Source organism: Orcinus orca, chromosome 10 (genome assembly GCF_937001465.1).
Source record: "Orcinus orca chromosome 10, mOrcOrc1.1, whole genome shotgun sequence".
In the NCBI taxonomy this organism is placed as follows: domain Eukaryota; kingdom Metazoa; phylum Chordata; class Mammalia; order Artiodactyla; family Delphinidae; genus Orcinus; species Orcinus orca.
Window position 1 is genome coordinate 45,366,428 of NC_064568.1, and position 20,670 is coordinate 45,387,097.

General features: G+C 41.9%; 2 protein-coding genes across 10 annotated transcripts in view; both read left to right on the forward strand.

The window, feature by feature from the left end:
- The first annotated feature begins 2,059 nt into the window (after positions 1-2,059).
- Positions 2,060-5,249, forward strand: SS18L2 (SS18 like 2). The gene is made up of 3 exons (XM_004277876.4): positions 2,060-2,503; positions 2,741-2,817; positions 4,710-5,249. The coding sequence occupies exons 1-3, from the start codon at positions 2,435-2,437 to the stop codon at positions 4,795-4,797; spliced, it is 234 nt and encodes a 77-aa protein (XP_004277924.1). The 5' UTR covers positions 2,060-2,434; the 3' UTR covers positions 4,798-5,249.
- A 3,643-nt stretch (positions 5,250-8,892) lies between these two features.
- The window catches only part of NKTR (natural killer cell triggering receptor), a 49,186-nt gene continuing 37,408 nt past the window's right edge, over positions 8,893-20,670 (forward strand). For 5 of the 9 annotated variants that reach the window (XM_033402023.2, XM_033402024.2, XM_033402026.2 and 2 more), the window contains exons 1-2: positions 8,918-9,048; positions 9,222-9,302. In XM_033402023.2, the coding sequence (XP_033257914.1) occupies positions 9,245-9,302 (58 nt within the window). In that variant the 5' untranslated portion in view covers positions 8,918-9,048; positions 9,222-9,244. Of the gene's footprint in view, positions 9,068-9,221; positions 9,303-20,670 lie in introns of all 9 variants that reach the window. The other 4 variants (XM_033402032.2, XM_004277871.4, XM_033402034.2 and 1 more) reach the window with 3 other exon arrangements.

Sequence of the window (20,670 nt, forward strand, 5' to 3'; positions counted from 1 at the left end):
CCTCATTGTAGTTTTGATTTGCATTTCTTTAATAATTAGTGACGTTGAGCAGCTTTTCATGTGCTTCTTGGCCATCTGTGTGTCTTCTTTGGAGAAATGTCTATTTAGGTCTTCTGCCCATTTTTGGATTGGGTTGTTTGTTTTTTTAATATTGAGCTGCATGAGCTGTTTATATATTTTGGAGATTAATCCTTTGTCCGTTGATTCGTTTGCAAATATTTTCTCCCATTCTGAGGGTTGTCTTTTCGTTTTGTCTGTAGTTTCCTTTGCTTTGCAAAAGCTTTGAAGTTTCATTAGGTCCCATTTGTTTATTTTTGTTTTTATTTCTATTACTCTAGGAGGTGGATCAAAAAGATCTTTCTGTGATTTATGTCAGAGTGTTCTTCCTATGTTTTCCTCTAAGAGTTTTATAGTGTCCGGTCTTACATTTAGGTCTCTAATCCATTTTGAGTTTACTTTTGTGTATGGTGTCAGGGAGTGTTCTAATTTCATTCTTCTACATGTAGCTGTCCAGTTTTCCCAGCACCACTTATTGAAGAGGCTGTCTTTTCTCCATTGTATATCCTTGCCTCCTTTGTCATAGATTAGTTGACCATAGGTGTGTGGGTTTATCTCTGGGCTTTCTATCCTGTTCCATTGATCTATATTTCTGTTTTTGTGCCAGTACCATATTGTCTTGATTACTGTAGCTTTGTAGTATAGTCTGAAGTCAGAGAGTCTGATTCCTCCAGCTCTGCTTTTTTCCTCAAGACTGCTTTGGCTGAAACTCAGAGTTTGGAGAATAAAGGAGTAGAGTGAGAGCCACTAGAAAGAGAAGAAGAGGTAAGACCATATAGGCTCTTGGAGGCCATGGTAGAGTTTGGGACAGGGGAAAACTGATTGGATTTGCATTTTGTAAAAATCACTTTGGCTGCTGATGTTAAGATCAAAGTGGAGAAGGCTCATGGAAACTGTGGTAGGACCAGCTGGGATGCCAGTGCAGTTGACTGGGCAAGAGAGGATGAAGCTGGAGCTTAGGCAGGAACAGTGGTAAAAAGGAAGAGAACTGGGCAGGCTGCAGAGAAATATAGGAGCAAGATCAACAGGACTTGGTAATGAATTGGATGTGAAAGGGTGACAAAGTAGCTTCAAGGATGATGCCAGTTTCCACAAGTGATCCTTCTCAAAGTTTACATCACCAGCCTAGTCCTTGGCCCTGAGTTCCAGCCAAACAGCCAGCCACAAACTTCAACATCTCCATTAGACATCACCTCAAACTGTACACATCCACAGCTAATTTATCACTCACACTTAGCCCTCTGTTAAATGGGATGAAACCTCCTCCGAGGGATGAATAAGGGAATTGTGGAGGGAGAGCACAGCAAAGCAGATGAGGCTGCTCTGGATCAGGGCCACCACTCAGGAAAATGAAGCTCTAGAAGTCAGAAATGCCCTGATACCCTTTTTGAGGAGTAAAGTCTTCCAAGATCTGCCTCCTAAATTAAGTGGCTGCTTCTCACTCTCTGCTACAGAGAAAACCAACCTTGCTCCCATGTTTACCATGGATGGACTAGACAAAAGAGAAGACAACCAATTCAGAGTTTTAGTGGTTGCCAGCAGTAACAGGGTGGCCCAAGAGGCTGGCCCAGCTTCCTCCCTTTATCTTGCAGCAAACCACCTCCGCAGTATGGTGCATAGGCTGTGCAGGGCAGTGGTTGAGATCAAAAATTCTAAAGCCAGACTGCTTCTGTTCAGATACTGACTTTGCCCTTAGTAGCTATGAGATCTTGGGCAAGTAACTTAACCTCTGTTTTCTCATCTGTAAATTGGGGAAAATAATAGTGCTTTTTAGGGTTGTAAATCTGATTTAAAAAAAAAAAAAAAAAAAAGAAGGGCCCAAAGGTAAAAGAGGCCTATAGACGAGTTTCTCCCTCAGCAAAGGGTAAAGCTGACACTGACTGGTGTTTTCTTTGGCCCTGCAGGGTTTGGCTTGGCAGAAGGCAATGCCCAGGGTTCAGGCTCCAGACGCAGGCCTGGAGGCACCAGAGTGGTGTTGAAAGAGGTGTGGATTTGGAGCCAGATATCCATGTTCCAGCCTTGATAAGGTGCTGCCGCAGACAAGCAGGGCCCAAAGCCTAAAAGGCAAGGAGCTGACGCCGGGCCCCGCCCCTGAGGCTAGCTTGCGCAAACTCAAAAGATCCACAAACAGCACCGAAGCCCCAGGGGCAGAGTCGGAGGAGGACGCTGAGAATCGCTCTTGCGCGCCCAATCACAAATGACGTTCCGCCTGTTCCCCGCCCGCTAGGTGGGAGGACCCAATCAACGTCGAGAGCGTATGCCCACTTATCTTGGGTCCTTGCTGCGGCTGTAGGGCGTCTAGGGCTGCTGGTCAGCTCTGGTCTAGACGCGCAGGGGTCTGCAAGCGTGAGGCAGCCTTCCAACCTGGCTTCCCGGGATGTCGGTGGCCTTCGTGCCGGACTGGCTGAGAGGCAAGGCGGAAGTCAATCAGGAGACGATCCAGCGGGTGAGCGCTAATGCGGGCAGAGCGATCTTAGCAGAGATCCCGAAGTGCTACGGGTGCTGGAAGCTTCCTGGAGTGAGCAGCTGAGACTGGTGTGCGTAGGGTGATTTGCCGTCAGATGGGAATGAAGTCAGCAGAGGCGCAGGGGCTGGAAATCCCGGCATTGGGGCGGGGGCGGGGAAGGAGGCAGTTGTCCCCGCCGGCCTGATGTCGTGCTGCACTGACCCTTTGATCTTTCAGCTCCTCGAGGAGAATGATCAGTTGATCCGCTGTATTGTGGAATATCAGAACAAAGGCCGGGCGAATGAATGCGTCCAGTAAGTCCCCTCCCTATTCCCCTGACTAATGAGTTTGGCGGGGAAGCCACTATAGGAATACAGCAGCTGACCTGAACTAGGAGTCTTGAGTGATTGATCGCAGATGAGGCTCAGAGAGGTTACCTGCCCAAGACCATACGGACAGTGCACTGTGAAGCTTGGAGTCAGACGTGGCTCCCTCTTCAAAACTTGAATTATGCTCATTACAAAGACTGCTTCACGTGAAGCCATGTCAGCCGATGACAACAGGGATGGGGAGGAAAGCACTCGGAAAACTAGTGTCCGGAGATGATGAGAGCAGTGGCTGCTTTCTGGTCGTGGAACCCTGGCTCATACTTTTCTTGTAACACATGCAAAGACCAATAAAAGATTTCCAGGTTAAGACAGAGGTAAATTTGGCACAGTAATTTAACGTGCCCTCCAGCTGTATGCCAAAATGAGAGAAAACAACCTCTTCTAAATGTCGTTCCAGGAATTATGCCCCATTTATTACAGAAACAAAAAAATTTATTTCATTGTTACCGAAGCCATGCTTTTCCCACCCCCTAAAAAAGTAACCTACAATCCCTCACTGAACAGCTCAGTGGAATAGTAGAGATATCCATCTTTGGGTAAGTCTTTACATTGGACACTGGCATTTGGTACTTTGCTTTTGTACAGTTTATAGTAAACACTCTCATTTTTCTATATGGAAAATAGTTGCAAAACACTCCATTTGGTGCAGTGATTCTCGAACTATGGGGTAAGAAAGTTATCAAAATCTCCTAATGGACCGTTTCACACTGCACCGTCCACGCTTCCTGCCCCCTAGCCTAATTTGTCTTCCTAGGTGGAGAGCTCTACCCCCTGATTGAGAATCGCTATTATAGTAAGTGTGCATTGATCATGGAAGTGTCTTGTCCCTTCTTTAAGTTCGTTCAAAAAAATTTTTTTTTGGGGGGGCGGCGCTGTGTGGCATGCGGGATCTCAGTTCCCCGACCAGGGATCAAAACCGTGCCCCCTGCATCGGAAGCATCAAGTCCTAACCACCGGACTGCCAGGGAATTCCCTGTTCAAGATATTTTATAAGTAATACTGAGTACCAGGCACTGCTTCAGCCACTGGGGAATCAGTACCAAAACAGATACCAGCTCTGCTTTCATGGAACTTACCTTCTAGACTGTAGAGTCATATAATTAGGCACATACTAATAAGCACTTCGAATAAGAATAAAGCAGGGTAAGTGGGGGGAAGAGCACTACTTTATACCAGGTATCTTTGATGTGACATTTGAGTAGATGCCTTAGGTGGGGGAGCAGCTATGCAGATAGGTGAATCAGAGAGAGTATCAGATGGAAAAGCCCCCAGGCTAGAGCGTGCTGGATATCTCCAAGTCATAGCAAGGAGGCCACTCTGGCCAGAACTCGGTGAGTAAAGGGAAAGTGGTAGGAGATGAGATCAGAGAGGGTAATTAGAGGCCCTGATCATATAGGGCCTTATAGGCCATGAGGGCTCAGCTTTACTCGTAATGAGATGGGAGCCTTTGGACGGTTTTGAACAGAGGTATGACATGGTCTTGACCTAAATTGTACAGTGATCACTCAGGCTGCTATGCGGATAATTAGAGTAGGGGTGCAAAGGTAGAGCAGGGAGACAGGTTAGGAGACTGCTCCAGCAGTCCAAGCAAGAAGTGATAGTGGCTTGGCCTAGAGAGGTAGCTATAGAAGTGAGAAGTGAGAACAGGTAAGATTCTGGATGTATTTTCCTTCAATATGTTAAATAAGAAGGTTGACAACACTGAGTGATCCAGTCAGTGGATGAGCCATTCACTAGGGTGGATAAATTCTTTTCCAGTTTTTTGTTCATGTTCAGTAAAAGCAAACGTCTAATTTTTACCTGTTTTTTACCCATAGGTACCAGCATGTGTTACACAGAAATCTCATTTATTTGGCCACCATCGCAGACGCCAACCCAACCAGTGCTTCAAAAGCAATGGAATAATCTTCCAGTTGGCTGTTGTGAGGAGTAATCAAATGTAATCTATTTCCTAGGAAATGGAGGCAGGATTCTTACCAACTCACCTGCTTTGAAGGTGAATGGAACCTCTGTAGCTCTTTTAAAAATGTGAAAATGCAAAGTAAGCTACTAAATTAACCATATTCTCAGAGAGAATATTTATTTTAATAATTAAGCGGATTCGCTCAATTAAGTTGACTCCAGGTGTCCTCCTTCCTGAAATAAGTGTGTTCGGACATCAGGGGCATCTTCGAGTCTACCTTTTCAGTTTCAACCTGAAGAGGAAACTGAGCAGGTATTGGGCGAGACTCCCGACTGAGACCCTGCCAATGGACATGTAACTGTGTGTGCCCTCCTACCAGTTTGTGGTTGTGGACCCCCTGACTGCTCTTTTCAGGTTGCTTTGAAATAAAGCTTGCCTTTCCACAAAAAACTGATGAGGTATAGAAATTTTCATGTAATAAGTCTTCCATTTGGTTTTTGAGAAAAAGTGTAAAGACTTAAAAATATATGTAACAACACCATTATCATTGCTAACACAATTAATAGTTATTCTTAATTATTCTCTAACATCATCTAATAGAAGATGTGATAGGGGAGGAAGAATATCTTTTTCTTTCTATCCTTTTAAGGTTCTTGGCTAGGCCTCTATAACAAAAGACAGATTAATAAAAGCATACAAATTTATTTAATATAAGTTTTATATGACATGGGAGCCTTCATAAGGAAATGAAGACCCAAAGAAGCAGTTAAACCTGAGCATTTTTATAGTAAGTTTGATGAAAAGTAGAAAGTCATGGAAAAATGTGATAGGACATAAGGTTATGAGCTAGGTGTAGTAAACTGGAGGGAACTTAGTAAGGCCTTTTGGTTCAAAATCTGTGTCCCTCTGGATGTAGGGAGGACACTTCTAATATGAAGGTCTCATGACCTCTTTCATGGGAGAAGGTCTGAGAGTCCTTCCGGCATCTGCCATTTCTCAGATTCCTTCAGCTTGAAATATTCAATATGCCAAGGTACCATATTTTGGAGTAGCATGCCCTGAATTCCACGATGTTCAATTTTCTTTTGTTCCCACAAAATGTGTTTTTGTTGATGTGTCTGAATCAGGATCCAAACAAGATTTACACCCTGCATTTTGTTGATGTCCCTTAAGTCTCTAAAAATACTTAACAGTTCCCTTTTCTTTTCTTTGCCATTTGTTGGAAAAACTAGCTCATTTGCCCTAAAATTTTTCACATTTCTGTTGTATCCCTGTGGTGTCATTATATCTGTCCCACTAATCGCCCACTTTTCCTATAAACTGGTAGAGGCTCATTCAGACTCAGGTTCTAATATTTTTGGCAAGAATACATCATAGGAAGTGCTTGCTTTCACATCACATCAGGAAATAACCTAATCTGATTTATTATCAAGTTCCTGATAGCCTTTCACTTAAATTATGATCTACCCAGCTTTGATCTGTTACTTCCTCAGGGATTACATAATGGTGATTTTCTATTTTATTGTTCTTTTTGCCTCTATTAGCTTTGTTCTATAAAGAACTTTCCCTCTTTGAGACTTATCTGTTAAATGAGGCAAAGAGATTCTTGTGAACCCCAAATTAAAACCTTTTGTTGGAGTCAAGGGTTGCAACCCAGGGAGGCTGTAACATGTAAACAGTGAAGAGAGACCTCATGTTGAGTCCCAGATCTAACACAACCTCTGAAAGCTCTGTTTCCTCAGCTCTAAAATGGGGATAATGAAAGTAGTATCCGCCTCCTGATGTTGTGAGATGGAGATAATGCAGTTGAGAGCTGGGCACGTGGTAACCAACCAAGGGTGTTAGCTTTGTGTGTTAGCTGAAGGCTCTGGCCCTTTCTAGGCCTTCTCAAGTCTGGAAGGGAGCCTGCTCCCCCACCCGTTCTGCCATCTGTAGGGTTCTAACTCATCATTGGTCTCCTCCCTCCTCTACTGTTCATGTGGTTTGTGCTCATACTCCATGCCAAGTAGGCTGTTCATGGGCCTAATCTGATCAGCAGATATGGTGGGTGCTGTGCAATGTATTTAGTTTTGAATTAGTTGCTAATATTTAAAAGACAAGAGGATTTCCTATAAAAGCCTGGCTTTCTAGCAATGCTGGGTTACAGATCCATGTGGCAACCATCAGCTGGAGTGGGATGGCAGCTGCCCCCCTTTATTAGACAGCTTGAACACTTAAAAATCTGTTAAAGAGGGTGGATCTCGGGACTTACCTGGCCATCTAGTGGTTAAGACTCTGCACGTCCACTGCACAGGGTGTGGGTTCGATCCCTGGTTGGGGAACTAAGATCCCACATGCTGCATGACATGGCCAAAAAATTTTTAAAAAAGAGGGTGGATCTCATGTTGTGTTCTTACCACAATAAAGTAAAACAAAAACAAACAAAGTAGAGAGTGGCTACAAGATCCTGGGTAGAGGGGAAAATGAGGAGTTATTGTTTAATTGGTACCAAGTTTTAGTTTAGTTTTTTTTTTAAATTTTTATTTATTTATTTATTTTTGGCTGCTTTGGGTCTTCGTTGCTGCACGTGGGCTTTCTCTAGTTGCCGCAAGCGGGGGCTACTCTTCGTTGCGGTGTGCCAGCTTCTCATTGCGGTGGCTGCTCTTGTGGAGCACGGACTCTAGGTGCTCAAGCTCCAGTAATTGTGGCACACGGGCTTCAGGAGTTGCGGCATGCAGGCTCAGTAGTTGTGGCTCGCAGGCTCTAGAGCGTAGGCTCAGTAGGTGTGGTGCACGGGCTTAGTTGCTCCGCGGCATGTGGGATCTTCCCGGACCAGGGATCGAGCCTGTGTCCCCTGCATTGGCAGGCGGATTCTTAACCACCACGCCACCAGGGAAGTCCCCAAAGTTTTAGTTTTACAAGATGAAAATTGTCTTATGGATAGATGGTGGTGATGGTTGCACAACAATGTGAATGTAGTTAACAGCCTCTGAACTGTAAGCTTAAAAACAGTTAAAAAATAATTTTATGTATATTTTACAATTTTAAGAAAATAATGGAAAACAACAACTACAACCCAACAGTGTGTCCCCAGCCTAAAGATATATCAGTGTAACAAATAGAGTCCAGAAATAGAATCGCACATATGTGGTCACAAAGCCAAGGTAATTCAATGGATAAAAGTCTTTTCAACAAATAGTGGTGGAACTACTGTATAGACCTACGGGGAAAAGAAATGAACCTCAACTTCTACCTGACCCCACATCCACAAATTCTAATAGATCATAGACTTACACCTATGGTGTAAGATGGGGCTACAAAACTTCTAAAAGAAAACATAGGAGAAAACCTTCTCGAGCTTGGGGTAGGCAGAGATTTCCTACACAAAGAAGCACAAGCCATAAAAGAAAAAATTGATCAAGTGATTTAATCAAAAACTAAAAACTGCTTTGCACAAGCCACTTTCAAAACAAAAGACAAGATGCAGATTGGGAGAAAATATTCGCACTTACATAAACCTAACAAGAGAGTTGTATTCAGAACATACATATATCATCTAACAACATGTTAGTATCCAGAACCCTTGCATTCTATAAGACGAAGAACGCGATTAAAATAAGGGCAAAGGTCTTGAACTGACACTTCACAAAAGAGGGAGAGTGGCTTTGAACACAACTATACCAGTGACGCTGGCCCCAAAGCGCGGACGAACGCACAGTTCAGCCTATAGGCCTTTGAAGTGAGACAAATGGTCTAACGGGATAGTGCCATAACTACTCCTTGAGAAAAAGAAAACCAAAGCTCTGTCGCTCTACCAAACCTCAACCACCTTATTCTCCCAACTGTTTCACAGATTCGTAAACAGGGAAGCCTCGCGGTATCTGCAAATACGTAAACACAGCCCTTGAGAAAGGACCACAGAACGTAGAGAGCACAGGCGCGTCCGGGTCTCCCAGATTGGGCGACTGATTCCAACGTACACGGGGGGAAAGGGGCGGGGCAAAACAGGGCCAGCTCAGGAATAGGAGCGCCGGGGCTGGAGGCTCTTCGAGCTCCAAGGCACGCCCACGTAAGCGCACCCCCTTCGGTTACCCACCGCCTTCGAGACCGTACTCTCGCGGTATTTGTCCCGACTCTCGCGGGGTTTAGCGTGGCACTGGGAGGCCGGGCCAGGGGGCGGGGGTGGTGGTCTGTTAGTGGCGTTGGGATTCGGCCGTGGTGGCAGCGGTTTTTTCTCTGCTCACGGGGAGCAGCTCAGGCTGGAGGCCAGCCAGGTGAAGAGCTAGTCTGCATGTGTGTGCGCGCTCCATGGGGGCCGGGAGGCCTGGGGTGGGAGGGAGCTGGTCTCGGCCTCGGGCGCTGTCGCACCAGGCCAGCGGGAGGTAACTGAGGCGCGGGCTCCGCCCTAGCCCCGCGCCCTGACCGCTTTCCTCCCCGTCTCTCCCAGCTCTTGCCGCCGCCTCGGTCGCGATGGGGGCGCAGGACCGGCCGCAGTGTCACTTCGACATCGAGATCAACCGGGAGCCGGGTGAGCCGGGACACTGGGTAGCCCTGCGGGCCCTGGGCTTGCCTTGGGGAAGGGGAGGGGTCTACCTTCATCACCCCTCCCCCAAGCCTTTTTGGGAGCTGGTAGGCGCAGTCGGCACTCTCTTTTCTCTTGAGCGAAAGTCTGTGCAGAGGAGAGTGGCCCGGATACACCACTCCAATCCTAAACAGGCCTCACAGTCCCAAACTCCATGCCCCCCTGCACCCCCGGAATGAGTGTTCATGCCATGCCTAGCGCCAAGAAAAGGGGTGCAGTCCTTTGTGGACTTTGTCTCTCTCAGTGTCTCTAGGGGGCAAACACTCCCAATTTCGATTTCTGGTCTCTCACTCTGTACTGTGAGCTTTGGATTCGTATATCCTGTATTTCCTAATCCTTGTACAGCATTAATAGGTTAACTCCGCTTTTATTTTTCCTTAAGTATCTTTAGCCAGAATTTCTTGGTTCGTAGGAAAATGACTTAGCACAAGTCTTGGGTGATAAACCAAAGCATTCAGTACCAACAGACTTGCAGCATGTGTGCGCTTAGCATTAATGTTTTGTTTTTAGGGAATCCAGCCATTCGTTAGTATATTTTGTTGAAAATAAAATATTTTCTTCTAGAGGGTAGTTGTTTCGTTCTAAGTTACAGAGCGCGCGGGGTTCCAAACTGTTTTCTTACCTCTTTTTTAGTATCTGTGAGGGAAGTTTTAATTGGAGGCATATATACAGTCTTTGTGCCAATCTTGTTCAGCAGATTCTAGGTGCTGCTGTTCTAGACTCTGAGGATCTAGCAATGCATTAAACAAAGGCCTCTCTTCCTTGTAGTTTATATTCTATCGGAGAAAGGCAGACAATAAACCAAAAAAAATTTTTTTTGTCTTGTAGTAGGGATACTGTTTTATTTATTTTATTTACTTATTTATTTGGTTGTATCAGATCTTAGTTGCAGCAGGTGGGCTTCTTAGTTGTGGCATGCATGGGGGATCTAGTTCCCGGACCAGGGATTGAACCCCGGCCCCCTGCATTGGGAGCGCCACCAGAGAAGTCCCTAGGGATACTGTTTTAATAGGTCGGTCAGAAAAGGCGATTTTGAGAAGATGACATTTAAGCAGACCCGAAGGAGATGAGGAGGTGAGTTGTGTGGATATCTTTGAGAAGAGCATTCCTGGTAGAGGGAGTAGTTAGTACAAAGGCCCTGAGGAGAAGAGTGTACCTGCAAGTTTTAGGAACAGCAAGAAAAGCCGACGGGGGCTGGAGTAAAGGAGGCAGGTGAGTAGCAGGAAATGGGTAAAGGCCATAGTGAGAACTTCGATTCAGTGAGATAAGATATTGAAGGGTTTTGAGCAGAGGAATGATGTGATCTTAGTAATTTTGTTGCATTCTCTCTTTTTCATACTTGAGCCTTGTGGATCTTAATCCTTACTCTATAGTGAATCCACGTGTTTTTTTTGCGGTACGCGGGCCTCTCACTGTTGTGGCCTCTCCCGTTGCGGAGCACAGGCTCCGGACGCGCAGGCTCAGCGGCCATGGCGCACGGGCCCAGCCGCTCCGCGGCATGTGGGATCCCCCCGGACCGGGGCACGAACCCGCGTCCCCCGCATCGGCGGGCGGACTCTCAACCACTGCGCCACCGGGGAAGCCCTGATTCCACGTTTTGAATAACAGGGCTTATTTTTTTTTTTAAGAGTTAATAATAGCGGACTCCTGGAAAGTGGAGGTCAAACAAAGGTTCTCTAGCTACGTAAAGTACAGTACTCCTTTCCTCGTATATATGTTCATATCCTAGTTTTGCAAATGACTTTCGTCATGAAACATCTCCAGGATACGTTTGGTAAATGTAAAATGAACTTCGGTCCCCAACGCTATAATAACCTTTCTGGTAGAAGTGACCAGAACTCTTGAGAACACTGAATCATATAGGAAACAAGGAATGCTTACTTACATTGTTCTAGGTTGAACCAGTTGATAATTGGCAATTTCATTTGGTTCAGTCTCATGTATACTGCTTCTCTAGCACTTTTCAGTACTTTTCAGTATATTATGTAAGTAATAGATACTTGATTTTTACACAGCTTTTAAGGATCACCTCAGTTGTTTGAAATGAGGTGTCCTGCTTTGCAGGATTTAAACATTAGTATGTATGTCATTGAGTACTTATTCAAGTAATACTCTTCTGCTATAGTTAATAATTCACTTGATATAAATATCAATATAAAGTAATATGTTTGATTTACTTTGATGAGCAGAGATCCTTGAAGAGTGGACATACTATCCACATGAATGAGATATCAAGAAGTACTGATAAAAATTGAGTTGAATACAACACAGTGTATGTTCTTTTGCGTTACTATCAGTGGAAATTTGTATATTTTTTAGCAAACATGTGAATTAGACTTTTGAATTGTAAAGCCACCAAATGAATGCAAATATATATTAAAAGAGGAAGTGTCTTTAAATTATTTGAGTATAGTTATAGAACTCTTCATGTTGTTATTTCTCCTTCAGTGAGTTTTGGTAGTTGGTAGCTTTTAAGCAATTGGTCCATTTAATCTAAGTTGTCAAACAACATCATTCCTTAATTTTGTGTCTGTGGGATCTATAGTGGTATTGCCTTTATTCCTCATATTGATAATTTGTGCCTGTTGTCTGTTTTTCTTTGGCCAGTTTGGCTAGATGTTTATTAATTTTACTGTCATTTCAAAGAACCAGATTTTCGTTTCATTGATTTTTTTGTTTTGTTTTCTGTTTTCAATTTCATTGATTTCTGCTCTTTTTTTCTGATGCTTGCTTTGGCTTTATTTTGCTCTTTTTCTAGTTTCTTAAAGCAGAAACTTGGATTGTTGACTTGTGACCTTTCTTGTCAAGTATTAGTATTTAATGCTATAAATTTACCTCTGTGAAGGACCCCACAAATTTTGTGTACCGCACAAATTTTGATATATTGCTCATTCTCTTTCAGTTCAAAATATTTTCTAATTTCCCTTGCAGCTTAGTCTTTGACTCATGAATTATTTAGAAGTTTTACTTTCTAAATACTTGGATATTTTGCAGTTGTCTTTCTAATAATGATTTCTAGTTTAATTGCATTATGGTCAGGGAACATACTTCGTATGATCTCAGCTTTTTAAAATTTATTAAGGTTTGATATGTTCTATTTTGGTGAATTTCCCAGGTACACTTGAAAAGAATATATATTGTGCTGGTTTTGTGTAGAGTGTTCTGTAAATGTCATTTAGATAACGTTGGCTAATAGTGTTGTTCAGTTCGTCTATATCCTGGCTGATTTCCTGTCTTATTTTATTGATTACCTAGAGAGGAGTGTTGAAATTTCTAGTTGTAATCGTGAGTTTATTTCTCCTTTCAGTTCTGTTAGGTTTTGCTCCATTTACTTTGAGGCTCTTTTATTAGGTGGATGCTTACACATTTGGGATTATGTCTTTTTTTTTTTAATTTAATATTTATTTATTCATTTATTTTGGCTGTGCCGGGTCTTACTTGCGGCACATGAGATCCTCGTTGCAGCAGGCAAACTCTTAGTTGCAGCATGCCTGCGGGATCTAGTTCCCTGATCAGGGATCGAACCCGGGTCCCCTGCATTGGGAGCACAGAGTCTTACCCACTGGGCCACCAGGGAAGTCCCAGGATTGTTATGTCTTCTTAATGAATTAACTCACTTATCATTATGTAATGACCCTTTTTATTCCTGGTAATTTTCCTTGCTCCACAGTCTACTTTGTCCAATGTGAATACAACTACTGCAGCTTTTTATTAGTGTTTACATGGTATGTCATTTTCTACTTTTTATTTATTTATTTATTTATGGCTGAGTTGGGTCTTTGTTGCTGGGCGTGGGCTTTCTCTGGTTGCAGCGAGTTGGGGCTACTCTTCGTTGCAGTGCGCAGGCTTCTCATTGTGGTGGCTTCTCTTGTTGTGGAGCATGGGCTCTAGGCGCATAGGCTTCAGTGGTTGTGGCACACGGGCTTAGTAGTTGTGGCGCACAGGCTTAGTTGCTCCGTGGCATGTGGGGTCTTCCCGGACCAGAGCTTGAACCCGTGTCCGCTGCATTGGTAGGCAGATTCTTAACCGCTGCACTACCAGGGAAGCCATCATTTTCTACTTTTTTTTTTTTGTGGTACGCGGGCCTCTCACTGTTGTGGCCTCTCCCGTTGCGGAGCACAGGCTCCGGACACGCAGGCTCAGCGGCCATGGCTCACGGGCCCAGCCGCTCCGCGGCATGTGGGATCCTCCCGGACCGGGGAACGAACCCGTGTCCCCTGCATCGGCAGGCGGACTCCCAACCACTGCACCACCAGGGAAGCCCCCATTTTCTACTTTTAACCTACTTATATCGTTATATTTAAAGTGGGTTTCTTGGAGATAGCAAATCTATGGGTCTTGGGTTTTAATCCATTTTCACATTCTCTGTCTTTTAATCAGTATATTTAGACTATTTACACTTAATATAATTGTTATGTTTGGATTTGTCACTTTAATAATTGTTTTTACTTCCTCTGTTTTTATTCTGTTCTCTTTTTTGCCTTTTAGATTATTTGAATTCGTATTTTTTAAATTTTCTATTGAATTTTTAGAGATATCTCTGTATAGTTTTTTTAATGGTTACTCTAGAGATTACAGTATATATGCTTGGCTCTTTACAGTGTACTCAGAAATAATATTTTACCACTTCAAGAGAACTGTTAAAACCATCCCACATATAGCATCCGTTACCTCTCACCTTATGTTGTACTTGTCCTATGTATTACATCTACAAACACTGAAAACTTCCTTTCAAATGTCACACATATTTTAAAGAACTTAAGAGGAGAAAAAAAATACTCTTATCATTACCCTTTCTGTTACCGTTTGTTCCTTTTTGAAGTCTGAAGTTCCTCTGGTAACATTTCCCTTCCACATGAAGAATTTGCTTTAAGTATTTCTTTAGAGCAGAACTTCTGGCAGCAAATTCTCTGTTTTCCTTCAACTGCAAATTTTATTTTGCTTTTATTCTTAAAAAATATTTTCACTATATATAGAATTTTGGATTAATAGTTATTTTCTTTGAACACTTGAAAAATGTTCCACTCCCCTCTGGTCTATATGGTTTCTGATGAGAAATCTATAGTGATTCGGACTGTTGCTCCCCCAAATGTAAATGTATTGTTCTTGTCTGGCTACTTTCAACATTTGTCTTGTCTTTAGATTTCAGCAGTTTTATTGTAGTGTGAATTTCTTTGTGTTTATTTTCTTTGGGGTTTGCCGATCTTCTTGAATCTGTGTCTGTCTTTTGCCAAATTTAGGGAATTTTCAGCTGTTGTTTCTTCAAATATGTTTTCTGTCCAACACTATTTCCTCTCTTTCTGCGACTTTGATGACACAAATATCAGAGGTTTGATACTACCCCACAGGTCCCTGAGACTCTGTTTATTTATTTTTTCCATCTTTTTTCTGTTTTTCAGATTGGATAATTTCTGTTAATTGGTCTTCGAGTTCACTTTTTTTTTTTCCGAGTTCACTTTTTCCTCTATCATCTCTGTCCTCCTGTTGAGCCCACCCAGTGAATCTTTAATTTTGGTTATTATACTTTTTCATTTTAAAATTTCCTTTTGGTTTTGCTTGTGGCTTTCTATTTTTCCAGTCATTTTAAGAGTGTTTGTCCTTACTTAGTGGAGTATGGTTGTAATGGCTGCTTTAAAGTCTTTGTCTAATAATTTAAACATCTGTATCATCACGGAGTGGCTGTCTTTGATTGTCTTCTTTTCCCATATGAGATATGAGATTTTCTTGGTTCTTTAAATGTCGATAAATGCTGGATTGTATCCTGGACGTTTTGTATGTTATGTTATATGACCCTGGATCTAGTTTAAATCCTGGGGAGAATATGGACTTGTGTTGTTGATGATGATGATGTTATAGCAAACAGTCAACCCAGTTAGGTTCAGCCTGGAAGTTCCCACCCACCTTCTGCTGTTTAGTGTCAGATCCATGCATAGTTCATGGATAAGCCCACGAATTCATGTACAACTTAATGGGATTGTTTTTTGAGCTCCCTCTTTTTTAAAGAGATCTCCCCAACACATTCTGGCCCTTAGGGACTCCCTTTTTTGGTCATCTGGCTAGAAAGCAAGAGTTTTAGTTTCCGTGTTCTGCCATGTGCTTCCCATGACTGTGTCTGTCTCTGAGGGTAATTGGCAACAGGATAGAGAGTAAAATGCAACAGGAATTCTTCCTAAGCTCTTGGGACCTCAGTTCCTCTAGTCAGAGAGAAGGGTTCCCCTCCCTTGGAGTTTTATATGCTTGCCCAGTCACCACTGCTGTCACTGCTGCTGCCACTGCAGAATTCCTTAGGAGCTGGGACAAGAGAGTGTGGAAAAAATACACCAAAAAATGAGATATCCCCTATTCACTCTGATCTGTTGGGGCCCCCTTTCTAGAAATAGAGGGCTTTTCTTAGAGCTCTTTCTCTCTGTACCCAGGAGGCAGTTCCAGGTTTCAGATTGCTTTTGATTCCAGGCCAAGAGATATGGGAGGAAAAACAAAAACAAAATTCATTACCAATTTGGTGGGTTTTGTGTTCTGATGTCCTTCCCCAATGCCTACTACCATTATTTTTCAGTCCTTAGGTAATTGTTCCATGCTTTCTGTCCAAGGTTGTTTAGGTGCATTCAATAAGAAAGATAGGGTGGGGTATATTTACTCCATCTTGACTGAACCTAGAATTCCTTATAAATTTTTTAAAGGTCCTAACTGGTAGAAATTAGCCAATCCTTTTTCATCATCTTTACAAATAAATTCATATTTTCTGAAAGTAGTAGCTTTTTGTGTGAAATATGGTACCCAGTTTGGAAGTATAGGTATGAAATTTTCATTGACAACTTTATTTTTCTGACAGGTAGGCCCACCCTTCTTTGGTTAAATGTTACTTCTCTCAGTGGTTGTTAGTGGTTGGTTAAACTGAGTACCTTCCAGGGCAGACATGAAATAGGAATCTTGTTTTTCCTTCTTTGGTGCCTCAGAAACTTGCCTTTTACTTGCCTTATTCAGATCTTGTATCAAGAAATGGAGTACTGGAGCCCAGGGGACCAGGTTTTAGATATCTGTTGCAAACTGATTTAAGCCAGTTCAGTTAAGAATGGCTATTAAGTTCTTTTTAGAGTATATCGGGGAGTCACCGATAAGTTAGGTGATGGCTATAGATTGCCTTTGTCACAACCTTGCTACCAGGGAACAGTGAAAGCAAGTCTCATTTGCCGCATGTAGACGTTGGCAAGCAAGAATGCACACAAGTAAGTCATATAACCAGTTCTGTAAGTTTGATGAAGTCTCAGTTCTGTCTTTTTCAGTGCTCCAGGCACTCTTTATGTGAAAGATTTCTGGTCTTGAAAATTGTAATGCGAATCTTTTAGTGTTCTGCACCAGAATCCTCCAAAATCTTGACTAGACCCAGGACCTTTTTGGTGGACCCAGGACCTTTTTGGTTCCACGCCAAAGGGTGACTCCAGATTTATATGTCCTGTTAATGGAAGGGTATGGATTATCTCCAAATGTTTTTATTCAGTCTGTATGTTCCAAACATCACTAATTTACCAATAAGAACCCATTTCTAACATTCATCTTGCTAATTACAAGGCCTCTGTTTGATTAGAAATAAAGATAGCAAAAGCAGTATTAGAAGCCACCTCTGGAGTACGGCCTTTGATTTATCATCCCTGAAGGGTGTTTCTTTCTTAGAGACCTAAGGTATAGTTTTAAAACTCATCTGATTACTTTACATGAGGATGTCTATGTAAGGTATTTTAAAATAAATTATAGCTGTAATATACTACATTATAGTAGTATAATGGTGTAGATCTTTTGTTTTCAAACTGCGAGGTGGTGTCATGAGGCCAGGAGGAGTCAAACCCCCATTTTTTTCACTCCCATTCCGTTTGTATCCAGTAGGGTTTTCCAAAGGCTGCATGGCATATGATGACACAACAGATTGAATGCAGAAGCAGATAGGAAAATCTAACTATCTTCTATTACACTAGACATTAATGAGATTTGCAAAAATGTAAAACAATGACACTCATTAAATTTTTTGTTCATATTTGAAAATGTAAATTATTTAAAATAATCCATATTAAAAAGTCTTTAAGGTTCTCAGGAATTGTTTAGAGCATAGAGAGATTCTGAGACCAAAAAGTTTGAGAACTGCTCTTATAGACACATGCTTTCATAGAACTCAAGCATTGGGCTTTATCTGCAGATGTTTTAAACTTTTTGTTTAGATATAATTTCACATTTATAAGAAGTTGAAAAATAAAAATAAGAAAAAGAATACCCATCTATTCTTTACCCAGATTCACCTATTTACATTTTATACCATTTGCTTTATTAATCTCTCTTTCTCTCTCTCTATACACACAATTTTTTCTGAACCATTTGCAGTTCACCCACATCATGGCTCTTTACTCCTAAATACTTGTGTATATTTGTTAAGAATAGGGATATTCATTAAAAGAGTCTTAAGAAACATTAAAAAAAATTTTAAGAAAGAAAAGAATAGGGATATTCTCCTACATAACTACAATGCAGTTACCAACTTCATAAATTTACATTGATACAATACTTTAATCTGCTGTCTCTGTATTCCATTTTTGTCAGTTAGCCTAAAAAGTCAATTATAACATTTTTCCCCTCCAATGCAAAATCCAGTCTGGCATCAGATATTACATTCAGCTGTCATGTCTCTTTATCCTTCTTTTTCATAGCCTTTTTTTTTTTTTGGTCTCTATGACATTGACATTTTCGAGGAATACAGCCCCTTCCCCTTCTATTTTTTAAAATTTATTTATTTATTTACTTTTGGCTGCATTGGGTCTTTGTTGCTGCAGGCGGGCTTTCTCTAGTTGCATCGAACGGGGGCTACTCTTTGTTGCAGTGTACGGGCTTCTCATTGTGGTGGCTTCTTTTGTTGCGGAGCACCGGCTTGAGGCGCATGGGCTTCAGTAGTTGTGGCTCATGGGCTCTAGAGCACAGGCTCAGTAGTTGTGGCGCACGGGCTTAGTTGCTCTGCGACAGGTGGGATCTTCCCGGACCAGGGATTGAACCCGTGTTCCCTGCATTGGCAGGTGGATTCTTAACCACTGTGCCAACAGGGAAGTCCCCCGCCTTCCCTTTTTAAATAGAACATTACTTATTTCGTATTTGTCAGAGGCTTAAAGTTGGTTTTCCAAAGTGATAACCAAAGTGTTTCTTTAAAGGAATGGACTATAGAATTTTGCTTTATGTGGGCCTCAGAGCAATATTATAAAATCCTGGCAAGTTATCAAAATAGATAAAATGGGGATATCATTGAAATGGGTGTTTTAACTTTACTGCTCAAGGTTCACGTGAATTGAAGAAACTGAATAAAAAATGTATTCTTAGTAGGGCTTCCCTGGTGGCGCAGTGGTTAAGAATCCACCTGCCAATGCAGGGGACATGGGTTCAAGCCCTGGTCCGGGAAGATCCCACATGCTGCAGAGCAACTAAGCCTGTGTGCCACAACTGCAGCCTGCGTGCCTCAACTACTGAAGCCTGTGAGACACAACTACTGAGCCTGCGAGCCACAACTACTGAAGTCCACGCACCTAGAGCCCGTGCTCTCGTGCTCTGCAACAAGAGAAGCCACTGCAATGAGAAGCCTGCGCACTGCAACAAAGAGTAACCACCGCTGGCTGCAACTAGAGAAAGCCCGCATGCAGCAACAAAGACCCAACGCAGCCAAAACTAAATAAATAAATTTATTTTTTTTAAAATGTATTCTTAGTAAACATTGTAAAGTATTTGGAACTGAAACCGAGAAATAAGTTTTAAGTAAAGAGGAAGACAAATGTTTGAGTACTGCTTATGACCTTGGGCAAGCCCCTTGACCTCTTTGTAAATGGAAATACTATAGAGTTTTGTTATTGTGGTTCTAAAGATAGCAGTACAGTGAAATTTGCTTGTATTCAAAATTACCCTTTAAACTTTAGACTCAGACTCAAGATAGCTTATACTTTCAGACAGAACGAGCATATGAGATCTGATTTGTACTGAGGGAACAGGAGAAATTAATCTCCCATCTCAAGCACACCCTGGGTCATAAGCTCATGAATACAGTGACTGGATGCAGTGGTCTGCACTATTTAAATGATTTCTCCCCTTTCTATACACTCATAAATTAATAGGACTTCAGTGCAATAGTGCCTGCATAATAAGGTTCTTGGAAAGTAATTAAATAATACAACCACCTGTCTTACAGATCGTGTTTTTGTAAAATTAATTTATTCTAATGGATAGATTAATTAAGGAGCAATACCGTTTGTGTTGTGACACAATTAGATAATAAGGTGGGGAACTAGTGATGTGGAAGAGAAGAACTGTAAACAGCACTGCTATTCTGAGTTATTCTTGTTGTCCTAATAGTAATTTGAAAGACCACAAGAAGGATTATGCTAATGAAAGTGCTGAGAAAGGCCAGAGTGAGATGTGATCAATTGTAGGATTTCCTCAATGATGTTTAAGTTTTATAACATATTCTTATAACTAAAAACATGCCTTTATTATTGATACTCTTAAGGAAAAAAATCATTTTTACTATGACCTGAAATTCCCTTGTCCCCAACCCCTGTTGTCCTATGGAAACAGTTGTCTTTATATGTGATTTTTTGGATAATGCAATGTTTATTTCAGTTCTGTCGTTATTGCAGAGCTGCCTGTATTTGTAAAGAACCTAGCACAGTATCTGACACACTTTTTTTTTAAGTTGCTTTAATTAGTGCACATGCATGAGCATGAGCTCGAGCACTGAGCTCACGTTCAATTTTAGGGAAAAGGCTTGTTTCCATTTCTGTAAGCAAGAGTGTTCTCCCCCACCCCTTTTTCTCCTTATTTTATTAGAAGTAGGGCCCAGAGAATCCCAGTAATAACACCAGGCCTGGTTGAAAGGTCATGAAAGAAAATTAATATGGATTTTTATAGAGACTTTGAGAGAAGAAAGTTCACTTCTTAGCACCGTCTTTTTCCTTTTCTTTCTTTGCCTCAAAACGCCAAGTGAAATATACAAAGATTTTTTCCTTTTCTACGTTTAACATAAGATGGCTGTTCCTTTTCTAATTCTTACCTCCTACCCCTGTTTGAGTCCCAGTGCTTTTCTGTTATTTTTCTGCCTTTGTTGGTATTCATCTGTCAGTGTTGTTGCAAAGGAAATTCTGACGTTGGTGGATGAACTAGCTGTCCAGTATGATATTTTACAGTTCTGATATGTACATCATTCACTTTAGAGCCTTTAGCAGTGTTTTTAACCTTGCACCATGGTATTGAGCCCAAAACAATTTGGTTTTGTTCAGTTTTTTTCTTTTGCTCTTAA